The 21,909-nt window shown below is 43.4% G+C and overlaps 1 protein-coding gene and 1 long non-coding RNA gene across 2 annotated transcripts in view; one reads left to right on the top strand and one right to left on the bottom strand.

Annotated features, from left to right (window-relative positions):
* Positions 1-21,909, top strand: part of RETREG1 (reticulophagy regulator 1) — a 148,040-nt gene that overhangs the window by 13,709 nt on the left and 112,422 nt on the right. The window contains exons 2-3 of the mRNA XM_089674828.1: positions 3,711-3,817; positions 6,859-6,889. Coding sequence (XP_089530954.1) covers positions 3,711-3,817; positions 6,859-6,889 — 138 coding nt within the window. The remainder of the gene's footprint in view (positions 1-3,710; positions 3,818-6,858; positions 6,890-21,909) is intronic.
* On the bottom strand, positions 17,863-20,545 carry LOC149463710 (uncharacterized). The gene is made up of 2 exons (XR_016312395.1): positions 20,242-20,545; positions 17,863-18,252 (listed from the first exon to the last, which is right to left on the bottom strand). It is a non-coding gene; the product is annotated as an uncharacterized LOC149463710 (long non-coding RNA).

Genomic DNA, 21,909 nt, shown 5'->3' on the forward strand with positions numbered 1-21,909 from the left:
CAACCCCAATTCAAAAAAAGTTGGGGCACTATGCAATATCTGCATAAAGACAGATTGCAATGATTTGCAAAACTCATAACCCCATATTTTATTCACAGTAGAAATTAGAAAACATAGCAAATGTTTAATCAAATACAAAACAGAAAAGAGTAGCACTTACCCAACACCGTAATTAAATTCAAAGTGTCTAAGTGCTTAATAAATTCTTATGTAGCAACACAGTCTTTCACCACATGCCACCCGTAGGACATCATATGACATCCTCGAGTTGAAGTGGTTATACCGGGATGATGCCTGCAGCTACAGACATCATCCCTATATCAAAAGTTTCAGCAGCAGATTCCCTGTCAGGTCAAAGTGATTCTAGTGGCTATACAGCCAATGGATCAATTTTACAGGTGGCAGAAGGGGGCCCCTCCCCAGCCTCTGCTGACGTCTTGGGATGGGGCAGAAGAGCCCGGTAAGAACGTGAATGGTGGCATCAGCTTCCCTGGACACAGTGAGAGGAACTGATTTTGTTCCTCGCACTGTGACATCACAGAAACTGTAAGCGACAAGCATTTTGTCACTTTTGGTTTCGGATTCTTGTAAACAAGCCATTGCCGACTTGTGAAAGTTTCTGATCAAATTGAGCCTGATTTGATCAGATGCTTTGGAGGCCAGAGGAGAGGTCTGGAGTTTAATAGACCTGAGATCTCTCCGAAAAAGAGTACCTGTCACGGCCCATGCTTATACAAGGGATGTTGTTCATCCCCTTGTGATAGCAATAAAGTTGATACAAAATTAAAAATACAGTGTTAAAAAAATACATTTAAATCAAATAAATAATAGAATAAAAAAAAATGTAAAGTGCCCAATGCTCACACACAAATGCGAACACGCATGTAGGTCCCGCATTCATATGTAAACTATGATCAAGCCACACATGAGAGGTATCGCCTCGAACGTCAGAGCAAGAGCAGTAATTACAGCACCAGACCTCCGGAGGAACTCTAAACTAGTAACCTGTACAGTGTCACCTATGGATAATATAATGTACCGTAGTTTGTTGCCATTCCATGGGTGTGGGCAATTTTAACATCATGTACATCATTAACATCATCTTTTATATTTTACCCAAAAAAATTGGATATTATATTGTGTTTGTGTGCACTAAAATTCATTAGTTGGTTATATATATGCAAATTGGATGCATTTTGAACCACATCAGATTTGCATGAACCAAAATCCTTTTCTATGGAGCTGGTTCACATATGTGCGGGCCAGACGCAGTGCAATTAACTGCTTCCCGTCCACCCTATAGCAGAAATACTGCTACAGGGCTGCATGGGTGCACAAATTCACGTATACAGTATATATGTGATTTTGCATTTCCGGGTAGGGGCGCGTGTGCCCTACCTGCGCCACCATTCCCGGCCGTGGCTGTCAGTCACCGGGTCCCGGCTGGTAATTACTCACCGGTGCCCCGTGATTTCCAACAATCTCCAACGAAGAGAAGAACTGTTTTGTTTACTAACAGTTCTCCTCCCTGTCGAGCTGAGCACACTGCTTTGGATGGCTGTGCACAGCACAGCCATCTAAAGCAGTGTGCTTACAGTGAAGCACACTGACAAGGCCCCCTATGTAAAACACTCCCAGCTCACAGTTAACCCTTTGATCGCCCCTTATGTTAACCCCTTCTTGCCCAGTGCCATTAATACAGTGTCAGTGCTACTTATTAGCACTGATCACTGTATTGGTGTCACTGGGGATGTCAGTGACCCCAAGTCCCCCCACGGTCCCGCTATAAGTCGCTGATCACCGCCATTACTAATAATAAAAAGAAAAATTCCAGTATCTATAACATCATTTTTAAATGCTAAAGCTTTCATGTGTACCAATTAATTTATACGTATTGGGATTTGTTTTAGCAAAGACATGTCGCCGAAAGCATTTTGGCCTAAATTTATGACGAAATTAGATTTTTAAAAAATTTTTACTGGACATGTTTAATAGCAAAAAGTTAAAAGCCATGACTGCGCAATTGTCAGTCAAAGTAACGCAGCGCCGTAATGCAAAAAATGGCCTGATCAGGAAGGGGGGTAAATCCCTTGGAGGGAAAGTGCTTAGAAAAAGAGGTACGATTTTCATCCCGCTTTCCAATGTCACGCACTTTATCAATTCACATTGGAATAGCACCTGAACCGCTGTAGGAAACCACACCTGACTCTTACAAATTGCACTGCAAACCAGTCCCGCACATACTGTATATGAACCCAGGCTTAAGTGTATTTTTTTCCCAATAAATTTGCTTTTGAAGAAACACTACGCAAAAGCGGGGACCAGAGAAGAAGAGGGTCAGGGCTTACTTACCTGCATTGCACAAAGCAGGTAAGTATGTTTGTTGTGTAAAAAAACACCTTTAGAATTAGTGCACGATATAAATATATATCATGCAGTTTGATATTAGCATTGAGACAACAGTTTTTGTTTTAGTGAGTCCCACCCTGTAAGGCCCCATTAACACTTACGAATATGGTATACTGTGAGTACTTGTGAGAAACTCTATGGGCTTCCTGTGAGAGGGTGATGGAAGGGAAGTTGAGAGTGGTCTGTCTATATAGCCACATAGCTCAAAGGTTCAGCACCCTTCTTTCTGGTTAGGCTTTGGATATCTATGGGGAACAATTTTTTAGTAATTTCTTGTGGGTTGTGTTTTCCTGGCAGGGTCCATCCCTATTGGGAGAACATAGTCAATATTACCAATGGCTGTAGCCGCTGGCAATAATCACATGAAAAATCCAATAGGCTGGTTGTACCCAAGTCATACAACAATCAAATTGGGTAAAATCAGCCTTCCCATAGATGATTAAAATCTTAGCCATTCCCTGCTGAGCCAACCAAGATTCGAACCATCTATGGCCAGCCTAAATTTGCCTCTGAGTTTTGGACATTTGGTGGGGAGTTGTTCAGTAAAGGTTAAGGTCTTTATGTAAGTTACATCCCAGAACAGTATCTATGAATGTATAAACTTCTATCCTTAACCTGCGAGCTTTGTGGGATGTCCACTATATATATGCAACATCGTTCTTTTCTGTTCACAGGTATGGAAACATAAAGGTGAGTACTGGAGTACCAATATTGGCTGAGAGTCCTGAAGAAGACTTGTATGTGTTCTCCAAGGCCAAATTGTTGAATGAGCTATTGGCTTTGGATATCCTTATTTCCATCCATTCTCTTTTGGTAAAGTGTTCCTCTTCCCAATGGAGTATATAATGTGTTTTAGGATAGGCATTAGAGGAATGGATAGACCTGTATTTAAAAAAATAAGACCTGGAGTGTGGCTGTTAGAGTGACACTTACATATCTTTGAATCCCCTAAGAAGCCAACAACGGATAATAATTGGGGTTTCCATTCCTGGGGGAAATAATAGGCATTTTATTAAATCCACACAGTTGTGTGGAGGTGGACTTAAAAAAAGTCTCTCAAGTAGTATGAAGGAGTGCTAACAGTTCAATGTACGCTGCCTCATAGTACCTTGATAGAATTGGGATTCGAAGGCCTCAATTTAATTTATGTCAAAATAGAATAATTTAATTTACTGTGGGGTATATGGAACCCTATACAAATTTCAGTACCAGAATCTTATTTAATAGGGAACATAAGGTAAATCAGATACCTTTCAATGCAAATTTTAGGTTACAGTTATGTGTTTTGTTCTGTATTTCAGGTTTCTAGCACTGAGCCCCTGGAGAATTTATCATTTACTATCATTGATTTTACTTGGACTTCTTCTGGTTCAAATTATTAAACATTTTTTGCTGTCCAGGAACACAGGTGAGTGGATCTGAGTTTATTCTTCCTATCAGATAGTTTAAAAATTTTGGACATATTTGTCAGGAACTACAAACCTAAATAAGATAACAGTAAATGTTTCTAGCAAAGGTTGTCTGTGTGTTTTAGGATTCCAATATGACCTGCAGATAGGGATCACCATTCAGGTATCTACAGTACATGTGAATCTAATGACATTGGGCTGTCAGATTAGGCTCTGCATAGACAGAAAGACATCTACAACGTAGCTGAGAATGATGGATATCTGCTTGTCCTCGTACAACTCAAACAAGGACCAGGAACCTGACATAATGGTCATCCAACACAGATAGTCACACTTTGCCATACATCTGATCCAAGTCCAAGTTAAATGAAAAAAAAGTTAAAAAAATTAAAGGTACGCTAAAACAATGAAATAAACATATACATATTCATACCAATGTCAACACATGCATCAGGTGTGCCTACGTCTGAAAACAATGAATGCGCTATATATATTTGGTATCTTTTCTTTTGCATAGAGAGGGGAAGTGTTAGAGCCTATGTCATGATTTGACTGCCATCTCTGTATCGGCTGTTGAGTTATTCACATCACTCCCCGTGAGGACAAGAAACTATGGAATCTATCCAGCAGGGACACAGACAAAATAAATAATAATGTGGAGAAGTTTTAAAACTTCTCACAATGTTTTTATTACTGCCCCCACCATCCCCACATTTATTGTACAGGTGTCATAGAGTTAGAAAGTGAAGGGCGATCTCCCAGTCTGGTGACAGACAGAAATAAAAACCAGAAGAAATTGAACTCTTCTCTGCTACATTCAAAAATATTTCAAAATGTCTTTATTTAGGGCATAGGTTGTGTTTGTGGTATTCTTGATCAGCAGTTTCTATTGAAAAGCTGGCATGAATTTTTAAAAGTGCATAGAGACTTTTTGTAAGGACATATGTTTTGATGGCTTCCATTGACAGCAATGCAAAAAAATTAAAAAAAAATGGCATATATGATGCAGTCTGACAACACCATTGACACTGTTAATAGTATGAGTTAATAGTATTAGAATGGAGAGAGTGCCAAATGTATGGTTGACATTCTGCCAAGCTTGACAGTGTCATTCTTGTGACCTCCTTTTTGGACCCATCAGATATTAGGGTACAGCCTCTAAAACTAAAATATCGGTAAATATCTACGAAAATCCTGATCCAGCACTCCACCAATATATCTTTATTCAAACAGTATTAACAGAGCAGTTTTTGTTTTTCTGCATCAGCCTGTAATATAGTTTACCAGGAGCATCTCGGCAGAGTATGATGAGTTGTGGCTTTGCACCCTCAACCCTATTATACGTTTGGAGACAGTCAGCCATAACAGCATTATCTTTTCTGTCCTTACCATTGGATTGGCAAACAAAAGAAATTTCTGAGCCAACTAAAGCCCATCTGGATGGAAGTCTCCTCTATGTGGCCTCTAAAGAAGCCATATGGGGAGAGCCCCACTCTCGTCATCTGTGGGATGTTTTTTGTAATTTGGCTTTAAGTAATTATTGTTCTACAGCAGCATTTGGTTGCTCTGCCGTTGCAACGCACGCCATGCTTTGCAAAGCATTTCTTTTTCTTTTTGTTCCTTGCATCCTTTTACTGTCCCTCCTATAAAAGCAGACTTATTTATTTATTTCAGGTATTTATATAGCGCTGTCAATTTACGCAGCACTTTACATATATATTGTACATTCACATCAGTCCCTAACCTTCAAGGGGTGTATAATCTAAGGTCCCTAACTTACATACAGATACTGGGGCCAATTTAGACAGGATCCACATAAACTACCAGCATGTCTTTGGGGTGTGTGAGGAAATCAGAGTACCTGGAGGTAACCCACACAGGCACAGGGAGAACATGCAAACTCTAGGCAGGTGGTGCCACAGTTGGGATTTGAACCGATGACCCTAGTAATGCCAGGTGGAAGTGCTAACCATTTAGCCACTGTGCTGCTCCAACCTCATCTCTGCTATACTTTGGGGCCCCTTCTTCAAAAAGGTGCTTGCTGTCCTGGTGGCATCTGTGCATACAGAAGCAGCACAATTACATCATTGGGGGCCACAGGCATTCATTTTGAAAGAAGGTGGAGCTGTAAATTAATGAAATTGATGTGACAGGCAGGGGCGGACTGACAACTCATGGGTAATAGGGGATCATGGGGCCCCTGTGTCCTTGCCCAAACTCAAAAAGCCTATGAAAAAGGTACCAGGGGCATCTCATGGGGCCCCCTACTGACCCCGGGCCCTCGGGCATTACCCGAGTTTCCAAATGGTCAGGCCGCCCCTGCTGACAGGCATATTACACAGAGGCAAAGAGAGAAAAGGGGTCCATGCAGGAGACATTCACGGAGCTGTGTACCATGCCAAAGCCAAGTATTTAATAACAGCAGCAGTCTTCTGAGATTCAGTTTTTCTGGTCAAACCATTCGGAGTACAGTATAACCAACTTACACTCCAAGTCCTTCAAAACACATTTTCAAATTCAGATCTCCAACACCTACTGTACTTATATGAGCCATTACAATTTAAGCTTCAATCACACATTGGCTCCATGTGATAAGTGTAGCACAATAAAATCCAATTTCTCCTATTTCCTGCATTCATCTGTGAGTATTAAGTGAGTAATACTCATGCTGCTGCATCTATTGGAATCTGCTGCATCTATAATGGACCTACACTGTACAAAGCTAGCATGTGTGAGTACATGCTGTGGTTGGTGGCTGGAGCTGGAAACATCAGTAGGGAAATCTCATTGCTATACTATCCAAGAAATATAAGAAGCTAGATAATTCCACTAATCAGCATCAATCCTGAACTGTTTTGAATGTATTACTCTTCTTATGCTCCAATAAGTATACAATGATAGATTCACTGTAAAAAAAATAAGGAAGAAAAGAATAAAAAAAAATTGCACACATATGTTTGCTTTCTAGTCTTTTTATCTTTAGGTAAGCAGAGCTTCCCTTTTTCTGTTTAAAACATGATGTATGCTTGATTTTTTCTAGGTGCACGACTATGGAGAGGCATTATCAAAAGGTATAGTGAACTTTGTTACATATCATTTATACTGTATTCCTTTAGAACTGATAATCATGGAAGTTTATTGCATAAATATTCTGTTTATAGTAAAGGCCATCCATTAAAGGACAAACTCATACAAATGAGCGCAGAGAGGCCACTCCAGGTGGAAACATGTGAACAGTTAATCATGAGCTCACCACTGCTGCCTTGAGGGTTAGGGACTTTGTCTCACCCATTAAAGATGCACCTTCACTAGGGTGCTTGTCTGAGAGAATTTTCCACAGCGCCTATTTTTTCCAGTTCTCTATCCATTAAAGGACTGCTGTGCAGCACAAAATTACAATAATGCATTATTAAAGTGTTTGTTACCCCAGCATTTCATATTCCTCATATGTGTACTGCATGTTGTACCATGTACTTGTGTTACAAAAAGTATTCTGTTCTCTTTGTATTTCTTCCGTTATGTGAAATACCTGGTGTTCCTTCCAGTCCCCCTGCTTTCAAACTGACCATGTTATCCATGAGAGCACATCCTTCCCAGTGTGGTCAGTTTTCTGGCTGTGCTGGGAGACTAGCCTGCCTGACCTCCAATGATCAGACTTCTGCTGACACGCCCCCTTCACAGCTCATCATCAGGAAGATCAGTGTGTTGCTCTTTCTCTGCCAACTACTGACACGCCCCCTGCAGTCTCCACCCCCACCTCTCTATACCCCTTATGCAGCTGAGAACAGAGGTGATGTGATCACTTATAGAAAAATAAAAAAGTATTTATAATTTATATATGTACTAGTGTATTGCTGTTTTTCCACACCACGTATGCAGCTGAGAACAGAAGTCATGTAATCACTTATAAAGAAAAAAAAAGGGATTCATAATGTTTTTTTATATCTATACACAAATGTTTTGCCTTTCATCTGTATTTTAAACTGAATGGGTTGTTTTACAAGGTAAGCGTTCACATATACTTTAATAAAGCTGATTCTGACATTGATATCTTTATATGCAGAGCAGTCACTAGGCTGCATTCACACCTACATGTTTCCTAAGAAATGTGCGTTTTGCCATTCACTTCGGAAACACACTGCAAATGTGCTGCAATTATGGCACCTCAAGAGCTGGTAGCATATGTGCGTTTGTCATGCGACAAAACTTGCTCCCAACGCTCCAAGACGTGCACTTTGAAGTGATTGAGCTGCCCTAGGCACGACGCATGTTAACACGTGAAAAACATGCAGAAAATGTGGGTGGGGATGCTCGTTCCCACTATGTTCAGGTGTGAATGGGGCCTTTAAGTCCCGTACACAGGATGAGAATATTAGACAAATGATTGTCCATTTCTCCTATCAAAAGTAAAGAGGTTACTAAAGTTACGAAAATCCTTGTACAACAAAATAAAAATTCAACAGTGATCTTATGTATTGTATTTTTGGACAAAAGCTGTACTAATTAAAAGAAAATTGTATGATCGAATGAAAGCTGTGTACTAACAATCAGGTTATAGTACGATCTCTTTGAAAGCAGTATTTTTTGTATGATTTTGTGGTCGTGTGTCCTAGGCTTAATATGTTACTAAACCCACAACAGTACAATCAGTCTGTATATACAGTAAAGCATGCTTGATATACTCACTGTAGAACCTAAGGGTTAATCCCCTGCATTATGTTTGATCCTGACTTCTCTGATTATCCCCCCCTTCTTCCAGTTATCTCCTGATAAGACATATCATGTGGAGACTGTTTGCACATGCTCAGTTTGGTGTGTATTGCTAGAGAGGTTTTTTTTTTCTTGGGGTGCATGTAATCAGCACCGTGCCAATCAGCACTGCCCAGACAGAGGTCAGGGGTTCTGCATCTTCCTAGAGAAAACTCTTCCTACATGGTTAAACCAGTGCTCTGCTGGACACTGATAGAAGTCACAAGACTGCTCTAACTGCTGATGAGAAAAGGTATTTAGCAGTTTATATTTACTAAAATAATTGCATTTTCATGTAGTGTGTACTGTGGGAGACCAGATATAGTGAATGCAGGGTCCTGGGTTTAAGGAGGGACAAACATAATTGATTTAAAAATAAGTCCATCTTTCTGACTATGTTTCATGTTACACCCATACTTTGATTGTAACATGAAACATTGTCAGGGCTGTCTTTAACACGGGGCAAAAGGGGCAGCTGCCCTGGGCCCTATCATTATTGTGGGGCTCAAGGCAGGTGCTCCTTGAGCCCCTTGTAATGGAGAGTTCGGTGGTGGCAGAGGCCCCGGGGAGGGCTAGCAGCACAAGGGTGGCTAGGACCGAGAGCCCGGGAGGAAGAAGATCTTCACCACCTCCCTGACTGAAGTGAGCAGCAGCAGGCGCAGCATCCCTGGCACCTCCCAAAGACTGAACTCCTTATTCAACCTCCTCTCCACTCCCAGCTCCGACATCAACAGAAGGACAGGTTGATCGATGGACCTGTACAGAGGACAAGGACAGGCGGGAGGTAAGCACTAGGCATCACACTCACCTACCCACAGACTGGAACTGGGACAGGGGGGCACAGGAGGGACTGCAGACAGGGGCAGGTATAGGGGTTCCTCTCTCACCTCCCTTTCTCTTCCTCACCCTTTCTCACCCCCTCTCTCTCCCACCCCACTCCCTCTCTCTAATCCCCCTCTCTCTCACCCCTTCTCCTTCTCACCCCCCCCCCTCTCTGTCAACCCCCCCCCCCCACACCCCTCTCTCTTCCTCCCTCCTTTCTCTCTCACAGACTCCTCTCACCCCTCTCTCTTTCTCACTCCCCCCACTTTGTTTCTTACTCCCCCTCTCTCACCCCATCTCTATCTCCCATCCCCCTCTCTCTCCCCCCTCCCTCACCCCATTACCTCTCTCTCACCCCCCCATCTCTCATCTCCTCCTCTCTCTCATCCCCCCTCTCTCACCCCCTCTCTCTCACCTTTTTGCTCTCTTTCACCCCCCTCTCTCTTATCCCCCTTCACCCCTCTCTCTTTCTCACTCCCCCTCTCTGTCACCCCCCCCCCCCTTGCTCCCTCACTCCTTTCTCTTTCTCACACCCCTTCTCTCACCCCTTCTCTCTCTCTCTCTTAAATCCCTCTCTCTTTCTCATTCCCCTCCCACCCCACCTCTCTCTCCCACCCCCCCTCTCTCCTTCTTCTCCCACCGAACGCCCTCTATCTCACCCCCATCACTCCTCTCTCTCTTTTCCCCCTCTCTCGCACCTCTCTTTTTCTTACTCCCCCTTTCTGTCACCTTCACACTCCTCTGTCTCCTTCCCTCTCTCTCTCACCCCTTTTCTCTGTCTCTCACCCCACTCCCTCTCATCCCCCTCTCTCTCTCCACCCCCCTCTCTATTACCACCCTCTCTCTCACTCCCCCTCTCTGTCACCCCCCCTTGCTCACTCCTTTCTCGCTTTCACGCAACCTCTCTCACCCCTTCTCTCTCTCTCTTAAACCTCTCTCACTCCGCTTTCTCTCACCCCACCTCTCTCTCCCATCTCCTCTCTCTCCTTTTCCCACCCCACTACCTCTTTCTCACCTCCCTCATCACTCCTCTCTTTCCCCCCTCTCTCACCCCTTTGTTTCTCACTCCCCCTCTCTGTTTCTCACCCCCCACCTCTCTCCCATCCCCCCTCTCACCCCTCTCTCTTTCTCACTCCCCTTTTTTGTCATCCCCAAACTCCTGTTTCTCCCTCCATCCTTTCTCTCACACCCCCTCTCTCTCACCCCTCTCTCTTTCTCACCTCCCCCCCTTTTCTGTTTATCACTCCCCTTCTCTGTCTCTCTCACCCCACCTCTCTCTGTCACCCCCCTCTCTCTCATCCCCCCTCTCACCCCCCTCATCCCCCCTCTCTCTTTCTCATCCCCCTTTCTGTTTCTCACTCCCCCCTCTCTCTCACCCCACCTCTCTCTGCCATCCCCCTCTTTATCATCCCCCCTCTCTCTATCACCTCCTCTCTCTCACCCCCCTCTCATCCTCCCTCTCTCTCACCCCTCTCTCTTTCTCACTCCCCCTCTTTGCCACCCCCCACCTCCCCTCTCTCCCTACCTCCCTCCTTTCTCTCACACCCCCTCCTTCTCCCCTTCTTTCTCTCACACACCCCTCTCTCTTTCTTACTCCCCCTCTCTCTTTCTCACTCCCCCTCTCCCTCACCCCACCTCCCTCTCCCATCCCCCTTCTCTCACCCCACTCCTCTCTCATACCCCCTCGCTCTCTCTCTCACCCTCCTTCTCTATCACCCCCTTCTCTCTCACCCCTCTTTCTCACTCCCCCTCTCTCTAACCCCCTCCCGCCCTCCCCCCCGTCATATGCAGGCAGGGGAAACCGAGTGGACTGACAGGTGACAGATGGTGAGTGTTATTGATCTCTCCCCCCAGCACTGTCACACATCCCATTCCTTCCCCCAGCACTGCCACTGATCACACCTGCTCCCCCCACAGCTCTAGCAACCAATGAGTGAGCAGTAATGATGTGCAGTAACCTCTAACAACCAATTGGTGAGCAGTAATAATGTGCAGTAACCTCTAGCAATCAATCAACAAGCAAAAATGATGTGTTTTAACCTTTAGCAACTAATCAGTGAGCCATAATGTGTGCTGTAACCTCTAGCGACCAGTCAACGAGCTGCAATGATGTGCTGTAACCCCTGGCCAGCAATCACAATCGATGTGTGATCTGCTGCAGTAAACTGATTTTGAGTCTAGCTGCTATTTATTGTATGTCAAGTTGAGAGTGAAATTGCATTTGAGCAGGGGGAGGGGCCCAAGAAAATGTATGCCCAGTGTCCAATCAATATTAAAGACAGCCCTGAACATTGTCAGAATCCACAACCCCCCTTCCCCCCTTTCCGCACTGAATCCTGGGGTTCTTTTCCCTACTGGCTTCTGTCATTATTTCAATTTGGCACAGCGGTCTGCTCGCAAAGCCATGCCATTTGTTCACAGAGATCTGCCACCGCGGCAGAGGGACTGTTGTTCTCAGTGGAGCACAAGTTCAGTGATGTCACCGCACTGGAGTCCATTGATAAATTTCCTTTAGCTCGGTATTTGAATGTCCGTCATGAGCTGGAGAAAGAGTCTACAGAAGCCAGAGCATTGCACCCACAATCCACTGATTGTGGTTACTATGCTTTGCAAGTTCAAATGCAGAAAATGATCAGTGCACATCTTTTGCAATATGGGTGCATTTATTTATTTAGCAAAACATGCAATTCTCCTTTAACAAAAAAAGAAAATATATAAATTAGCTGATGACTTTAAAGCTTTTATTTTTGCATAATTATGATTTCATGATTGAAGTGAAAACAACTTCCTCTTATTTATAGAGCTAAGTGAACATTCATTTTGCTAAATGGATATTCCTGATACATGTCTGAATTACAAAATTTGTAATAGGATGGCATCTTTATCTTACATGTCCCAGACAGTGTCCTCATACTACCCCTGTGCAGCATCTGCCAGTAGTCGCTGTATTTTCTGGAAGCTCGTGTGTGGATTAAGTTCCATCATTAATATCTACTCATTACAACAATCTTTCCTTGTAACTCATTTCTGAGAACTGCTGTACTACTTCTGCACCATTTTTACATCTAGAAACAACGATACAATGCTTGTTATGCTACAAAGTTAATACTGTATATTTTGGTGTTTAGAAAGACATAAGCTGGCCATAGGAAGATCAAATCTTGGCATGATCAGCAGGGACCGGGCAAGATTCTAGGTTGGGAGGACACAATAGCGCTGTGGGAGGCCTTCCCCTATGTTCCCCTGTGTTGATGGGGGAATCAAGCGATTTTATTTCCTTCCACCCATGATGAAAGGAAAGAAAATCAAATCATCTGTGGCCTGCTATAGTGCAGTTTCTCACATCAACCTATTATAACTCACCCTATACTTGATTGAGTTGAATGAAGTCCAATGCGATGGCTATGGAATGGTGTACTTTTCATGCTGCCATTTTTCTTTGTATTGCCTTGTTAAGCATGTATTTTTGTACGCCAGAATTTTTTCCCTTTGACATAAGTAGTTCACCAGTGACAACAGTCTTAAAGGAAATTTGTACTGGGGAAAACATATTGGTTGCTGATGATCTTGTTCCTAAAATGCTAGTTACCTGGCTGTCTCTGACTCCAGTTTTTTAAGTCACTGACCTGGATCAAGTATACGTCCAGGTGTTTAAGGGAAGTATTGGAATTGCCACGATGTAAGTCATAGATTCCAAAGAAAATTATAATCATGTCATGTTAAAGTTGTACAAAGCAGCCAACATGTTTTGGAGGTTTAGACTCCCTTCATCAGGGCTACAACACAAAACAACAATGTATTGTATTAAATATTTCTATGACCTATATATGTGGTGCTTTCAATACTTTTCTTAAACACTTGGACTCAGAGTCCCTGTAGGGAGCACTGTGTTACATGTGTGCCATGCTGATCCATTGGCTGTTTACATGTGCCAGGTAAGTGAGTAGCATGACAGCAAGGAAACTTATATTTGCAGAATGAGAACTTGTCAATGGCAGTCTCTGTCTCTTTCAATAAAGGCTTGCTTTAACCATTTGGAGGGACTGTCTCTCTTTTGACATCAAATCCCTCTGTCACCCCATTTGTCCTTTTTTTGTGGTCTGATCTATAAAGGTCTATAAAGTGCATAATTCAGCTACCAATACCAAAAGTGTTATACAACACTAAATCTTTCATCTAATTTCTATTGTTAGTATTACTTTCAAAACCAGTATAAAGGAAAAGTAGTGGTCAAAATTTGCATGTGTGGGTTTAACCATTCATTTTTGGTTCATGAATACTTCACTGTCTGCATAAAGAGGGGGGAGAGAGGGGGGGGTGTCTTATACCTGCATACTGTCTGCTAAAAAGGTGTCCTTCTTTCTGTGTCCATCAAGTTGGAAGGTACAGTATGCTTTAACTAAAAACGATCAAACTTGTATCAATCTAAAACTTCCAGCAGGTGGCAGCATTGTAGGGCATTTGTGCCTCACTATATATCAACTATGTCACAAGTTAGCACATCCAGCAACAGATATTATTGGCAAGTGTACCATCATAATAAGTATCTCAATCAGGTAAGAATTCAGTAACGAATGCCTAGGCCAGGTTTATGTAATTTAAGTTTGATGATGTTTTTATTAAATTATATTACCAGGCTACCATAAAACATTTATCCCTTGATTGGCTCCTTGCTAATGGAAACTGTATAATGCAGAATGTATTCAGAAAGTCTGGTGTTGTGTATACATATGTAAACTCTAATGCAGGCCATAGACGGGTCGAAAATCGGCCGAAAAAAAAATCGGCCGATTTTCGCACCATTAGTGGGTTAATTGGTCGGCTGTTTTTCGTGGTTTTGGCACATTTTTTTTATCGGTAAAGTTGGAAAAAAATCGGCTGACCTGCAAGAAGAATAAAAAGAAGAATAAGAGAAGAAGAAGAAGAAGAAGAAGAAGAAGAAAAAGAAGAAGCAGGAGCAGAAGTAGAAGAAGAAAAAGAAGAGGAAAAAGAAGAAGAAAAGGAAGAGGAAGAAAAAGAAGAAGAATTCCAGTCCGCTATTATATTTTATATGAAAAGTATTGCGGTTGCAACAATGTATCTATTTGTATCCGAATAAAAACCTCTGTATCCGAAAGGGATACAAATGGATACATTGTTGCAACCGCAATACTTTTTCATGTGAAATATAATACTGGAGCTCTCTGCAAGGGACAAAAGTAATAAATGCCGGCCGTAGACGGGACGAAAATCGGGCGATTTTTTTTTTACCATTGGTGGTAACGTCAGCCTATTGAATGACCGATTTTCCATTTTTTTTTTTAAATGGCCAGTTATTAACCCGTCTATGGCCTGCATAAATCCCAGCTCTGGGAAACTTGAAAATTCTCTCCACTTCCAGGGTTAACTGCTCATTTCGATCTCAGGTGCAAAGACAAGATTTACTTTTCTGATCTTCCACCCCCTGCAGTGTCTTCTCCCCCATGCTCCAGTGTTCTAAGGTCCTGATGTCATCAAGGCTGATGCATGGTTCACAGCCCTGCACTGGATGTGATGACACCGAAAGGTAGCCAACTACCGGAGCATAGGGTACACCATATGCTGGAGTAGTGAAGAATCGGGTAAGGATAAGTGCTTTTACTCTTCCTACAATAAACAAGCAGTTATCCATTGGAGTTCAGGGTTCCTGCAGTTGGAATTTAAATTAATTTATTAGTCCCAGAGCCATGATAATTTTTTTTTCTGATGAGAAAGGAGAGTTCATCCTTGGGCACACAAAGGGCACTTAAGGAGGTGGGGCATGCAGCCTGCTTTGGCGAATTGTGGGTGTGGCAAAATTGTGGCAGAAGTTTAAGACTTAGGCTGGCCATACATTATACAATTTTCTTGAGATTTTTGCTTTAGATTTACCAAAAACCATATAATATGAGGTCAAACCTAAATGACACTTTCAATTGTTTCCAGTTAGGCAGGGCTTTGCACTACATAGTTGAAGGTAAATCTAAAGGAAATTGGGAAGAAATTGGACAGAAAATTGTATAGTGTATGGCCTGCCTAAGGCTCACTCACTGTGTATACTGTAACATATGGCACAGTTCTTGTACCTACAAAATATGATTTAACTACTGTCCCATGAACGAGAGCCTAACTGAAACATACAAACCTCAGTGCAGGTAGACTGTGCAGGAAAGCACACAACCTACCTTAAGAAAGAATTTCATTTACATAGTCAGTGACCACTGATCAACCAGCAACTATTGTACAATATAGTGTATAGAGTGCAGGGGTCAGAAGTATGTCATGTAAAACTCAGTGCAGTGCCCCGGGGTTTGTCATATTTAACCCAACATACAGAGTGCAGTGGTCAGGAGATTGTCATATACAGACCATCGTATAGCGTGCTGCGGTCAGAAATATGTCATATACAGCCCACCGTACAGAGTGTATGTCATATACAGTCTTGCATACAGGTTGCAGTGGTCAGGAGTATGTCATATACAGCCTAGCATGCAGAGTTCAGTGGTCAGGAATATGTCATATACAGCCCAGCATACTGAGTGCAGTGGTCATAAGTATGTCATATACAGCCTAGCATACAGAGTGTAGTGGTCTGTAGTATGTTATATATAGCTTAGCATACAGAGCGCAGTGGTCAGGAGCATATCATATAGAGGCAAGTATACAGAGTGCAGTTGTCAGGGGTATATCATATACAGCCCTTATACAGAGCTCAGTGGCCAGAAGTATGTCATATACAGCCCAGTGTATAGAGTGCAGTGGTCAGGTATGTCATGTACAGCCTAGCATACAGAGTGTAGTGGTCAGAAGTATGCCATATACAACCTAGCATACAGGGTGCAGTGTCCAGGGATATGTCATATAAAGCCCATGTACAGAGTGCAGTGGTCAGGAATACATCATTTATAACAGCCCATGTACAGAGTGCAATTATTAGTTAAAGTAACCTAATAGAACCATCCATACTGAATGTAGTGGTCAGGAGTATGCCATATACAACCTAGCATACAGAGTGTAGTGGTCTGTAGTATGTCATATATAGCCTAGCATACAGAGCACAGTGATCAGGAGCATATCATATAGAGCCAAGCATGCAGAGTGCAGTGGTTGGGGTATATCATATACAGCCCTCATACAGAGCTGTGGCCAGAAGTATGTCATATACAGCCCAGTGTACAGAGTGCAGTGGTCAGGGGTATGTCATGTACAGCCTAGCATACAGAGTGCAGTGGTCAGGGGTATGTCATGTACAGCCTAGCATACAGAGTGCAGTGGTCAGGGGTATGTCATGTACAGCCTAGCATACAGAGTGTAGTGGTCAGGAGTATGCCATATACAACCTAGCATACAGAGTGTAGTGTCCAGGGATATGTCATATAAAGCCCATGTACAGAGTGCAGTGGTCAGGGATACATCATTTATAACAGCCCATGTACAGACTGCAATAATTAGTTAAAGTAACCTAATAGAACCATCCATACTGAAATGATTGTTACGGCGTGATCACTTAGCAGGGAAAAAAGGAATGTGGAAAACATTGTTATCATTTTAAAAAGTGCAGTGTAATTGTACTCTATGCTGGAATTAGTTGTTAGTTTAACTTGAATTGTTTGGTGTCACTTTTAGAACTGTGGTAATGCTAACAGACATGTGCAGTACCTTCTGGAAGCAGCAGAATGCTGCTGTAGGCTAGAGGGGTGTCAGGTAGGTTGAAGCAGCCAATCACAGCCTCCAGCATGGTGGTTTATCAGAACCTGCAGCAGTGAGCAATGCAAAAGAGTGCTGGCGATTTTATAGCCAACAGTATCACACTGTCACCATCCGATTACCATGCCAGGTCTGGGTGCAACCAGCTGATCCCAGTGATTGAGGCTTTGAGATCACTGATTTTAGAGGTTTGTAGCTGAGTTTTATGTACCAAATGAACATTCCTTGCTTACCTTGTTTACAAGTCCATGATTTTAAATTTTGCAGTTGAACATTTCAAACTAATCCTCCAGGACTGCATATGTTTTAAAGACTGAAATATTGACTTGCATGATTTAAATTGTTCATATGGAATGAAAGTTTTCCCCATATCAAGTGGACATAGTTCCCACTCTCACATACCATTGAACATCCTATGCTTGGTCAAGTATGAACAGTAATATCCAGTAATCCAGCACAGCCTGTTCTCAGATGGTGCTAAAGGTGGAAGTATAATTGTATCATATACCCCTTCCCTAGATATATATAGCCTGCAGTTGTCAGGAGCACACTCTTCTTGAATTATCACTTTTTACTAGCAGCAATGCAAAGCTCTTCTATGCAATTTCAGATTTATTTAACCTGTGACTTGTTAATGAATGTGGAACAGGGTTGAAATTTACAGTAACATCCAACATTTGATCAGGATGGCTTGCAGTGTTCGGTGAACCTCAATGTGTTGTGTTGAAGCTGAACTCCAGGCAAAACAATACGAGGGCAGTGCTAAAAGTAATACAAAAGAAGGCATACCTTTTTTATTTGTTTACATAGGTCATTCAAATTTCACGTTATTAGAGTAGCTCTTCCTCTGTCGTAGCTCTTCTTCTTTTTTATTGCAAGTAAATAATGGATTCCAGGCAGAAACAACGTGCTGTCATTGAGTTCTTGACGAAGTAGAATTGTAGGCTGTCCAGCATCCACGGGAGGCTACAGAATGTTCACCGAGATGATGCCAATGGCAAGAGCAATGTGTACAGATGGATGAAGAAGTTCAAAGAAGGGGAACCCAGACTTAAAGATTAACCACACAGTGGAAGACCATCAACTGCGACCACTGACACGAATGGCCAGCAAGTGGAACTCAGTGGTGGCAAGGTGTTTCTTTGAATTCATTATTTACCTACAATGAAAAAGAAAAATAAGAGTTACTATAGAGTAAGAGTCACTTTACCAACATGTGAAATTTGAGCTACCTATGTAAGTTGTTAAAGTTATGCCCACTTTTGTATTATCTTTGGTCCATCCCTCATACATATATGAGAGCTGTTTTACAGGCTTCATCTTTCAGTCCATTCAGCCCTGGGATTTACACTGCTTTACCAAACTGGAGTTCAGCTTTAACGATTCAAAGTATTGGCTTAAATTGAACCTATACTTTTGCCCATTTATGGGGACCAGGTTCACCTAACTGCATGGAGCATACAGACCATGCTTACCTTCTCTGTGCTCATTTGGTGGCTGCTCACACAAGAATGGGGGGGGGGGGAATTTACTAAAACTGGAGAATGCAAAATTTGGTCAACTCAGGGTCCAGTTTTTAACTTAATTGAACAAGCGGAAGTTAGAAGCTTATTGGCTACCATCCAGTTTTTTCACTCTCCGGTTCTAGTGAATTTACCCCATAGTGCTTCCCTGCCTTAACCCCCCCTCCACCTACACCCCTCACAATGCATTGCTCTGGGCCAAGAGGGGACATTTGCATACACCTCCACCCCTCACAATGCATTGAACTGGGCCAAGAGGGGACATTTGCCTTCACCTCCACCCCTCACAATGCATTGATCTGGGCCAAGAGGGGACATTTGCCTTCACCTCCACCCCTCACAATGCATTGCTCTGGGCCAAGAGGGGACTATTGCCTCCACCTCCCCCCCTCACAATGCATTGCTCTGGGTCAAGAGTGGACATTTGCCTACACCTCCAACTCTCACAATGCATTGCTCTGGGCCAAGAGGGGACTATTTCCTCCACCTCCACCCCTCACAATGCATTGCTCTGGGCCAAGAGGGGACTATTGCCTCCACCTCCACCCCTCACAATGCATTGCTTTGGGCCAAGAGGGGACATTTGCATACACCTCCACCCCTCACAATGCATTGAACTGGGCCAAGAGGGGACATTTGCCTTCACCTCCACCCCTCACAATGCATTGATCTGGGCCAAGAGGGGACATTTGCCTTCACCTCCACCCCCCACAATGCATTGCTCTGGGCCAAGAGGGGACTATTGCCTCCACCTCCACACCTCACAATGCATTGCTCTGGGTCAAGAGGGGACTATTGCCTCCACCTCCCCCCCTCACAATGCATTGCTCTGGGTCAAGAGTGGACATTTGCCTACACCTCCAACTCTCACAATGCATTGCTCTGGGCCAAGAGGGGACTATTTCCTCCACCTCCACCCCTCACAATGCATTGCTCTGGGCCAAGAGGGGACTATTGCCTCCACCTCCACCCCTCACAATGCATTGCTTTGGGCCAAGAGGGGACTATTGCCTCCACCTCCACCTTTCACAATGCATTGCTCTGGGCCAAGAGGGGACATTTGCCTCCACCTCCACCCCTCACAATGCATTGCTCTGGGCCAAGAGGGGACATTTGCCTCCACCTCCACCCCTCACAATGCAATGCTCTGGGCCAAGAGGGGACTATTGCCTCCGCCTCCACCCCTCACAATGCATTGCTCTGGGCCAAGAGGGGACTATTGCCTCCACCTCCACCCCTCACAATGCATTGCTCTGGGCCAAGAGGGGACATTTGCCTCCACCTCCACCCCTCACAATGCATTGCTCTGGGCCAAGAAGGGACATTTGCCAGCTGCGGGGACTGTCACATGAGGCAACAGGAGCATGCATAGCCCTGCTGGACCTGCCAAACCAGTTAAAACATACAAATCTCTGGTGGCCTGTCAACCATTTGGGTCAGCAAGGGAGCCAGGAGAATGTATGTACAGTTCATGTCCCGTATTCTCTATAAAGTAACCTGTAACTTTGGTTTGGATGAAAGGTTCACTCTAAGAGCAAAACACAAGTAAAATCTTTCTTTGGAGTTACTAATGCAATTCAATAAATAGGTCTCTATGCTGAAGTCACAAAGTCAACTTAACTTACCTTACTTTGAATTTGATGCCATTTTCCAATGGTGCTTTACAAGAGGATCAATTAGAGCTTTGAGGGTGCCTCTTGCCAGGACTGCAAGGTCTTGCTAATCATTCAGCTACATACTGTCCTCTATCACAGCTACATCTGTCTGCAAGTAATGATTCATGTATACTCTAGTGAGAAGATTAGTGGCTTGAATACATGTTTTCCATGAATGAGGAAGGTTGTGCATGATGACAGCGGGAAAGTCTCTAGGCATGCATTACTAATCTTCCTCAAGAGAAGTTCAGATGGGGAGAGTTGGTATTCCCAAGTTGGCAGGCTGAGGATTGGGTACTCCCAAACAGAGTTTCCATTGAGTAAAGAGTATATTTAAAGTGTTTCTAAAGGTAAACATTAAAAAACAAACAAACAAAACAAACATATGATACTTACCTGCTCTGAGCAATGGTTTTAAACAGAGCATCCCTGATCATTTTCTTCTCAGATCCCCCACCGGCGATCCTGGCTCCCCCTCATCAGCAAGTGCCCCAGTAGGATGCCGCTTCCTATGGAGGCAATCATGCAGGCTCTCTCCCAAGCCCCACTATCTGTGTTCATAGACAGAGATAGCAGGACTTGGCCCTGCCCTCGCTCCACCAATGGCTCCTGCTGCTGTATCTCAGCCAATGAGGAGAGAGAGAGACCCAGGAGAGTTGCTGCTCATCACTGGATCGAGATCATCTCAGGTAAGAATAAAGGGGGGCTTTGTAGGGGAGCTGCATGCAGACGTTTTTTTACCTTCCTGCACAGAATGCATAAAGATAAAAAAAAAGCTTGAGCTTTCAGAACCATTTTAAGATGGAAGTAAACCCACTTTGGTATCTTTTACCTACAGGTAAGGCTTACCTGTAGGTTCTGTAAATATCTCCTAAATGCGCACCATTTAGGAGACATTTACTGTGGAAGCACTGCTGCACACTGTGCTCTCAATGGATGGCGTGCTGTACAATGGGAGAGCCGTGCTGCAGCCGAAATTCCCGCGCCCATGCACGGGAGTGATGACATTGCGGCTCGGCCAGTCAGATGGCTGCAACTCGGGAACCTGGATGGAAGACCAGGTGAAGATGGAAGCCTTGGGAGCCTTGACAGCGCCCTGCTGGAAGGCTTCATTTTCAGGTAAGTCTTTCATAATGTGCTAGTATGCAATGCACATTAGCACATTATGCTCTTAACTTGCAAGGGGAAGATTTTTTAGAATTTTTGGGGGCGGTTTACTAAAGTATAAACCCCAAAATATTACAATTTAAACCCAAAAACAAAAATGCAGTATGTTGCATCTTACCAGTCCTGAAATACAGGCAGCTGCATTAGTTTTCTTCTTTTTCAGGCCTTTTTGTCCTTATTTTTATCTGATAATCCTGTGAATACCAAGCTTCTTGTCCCTGTGTGACTATGCTAGCTCACTCCACTGTATCTATGGAGGGAACCATGTTTGTCATTAGGCTGCTCTCCTGATATGGGCTACTAATCCCTCTTCCAATCCTTAGCTACATTACATAGGGAGTCATTCTTTTGTAGTCAGCAGAAGGTAGTTGGGAAAACTGTTAGGCCCCTTTCACACGGGGAGGATCCGTCAGCTTGATCTGCCTGCGCACTGATTTCAGTGGGACGGTCGGATGGAAACGGACCGCCTGT

The sequence above is a fragment of the Staurois parvus genome, unplaced genomic scaffold, assembly GCF_062004578.1.
Source record: "Staurois parvus isolate SC_StPar_1 unplaced genomic scaffold, SC_StPar_1.0 ptg000153l, whole genome shotgun sequence".
Lineage (NCBI taxonomy): Eukaryota > Metazoa > Chordata > Amphibia > Anura > Ranidae > Staurois > Staurois parvus.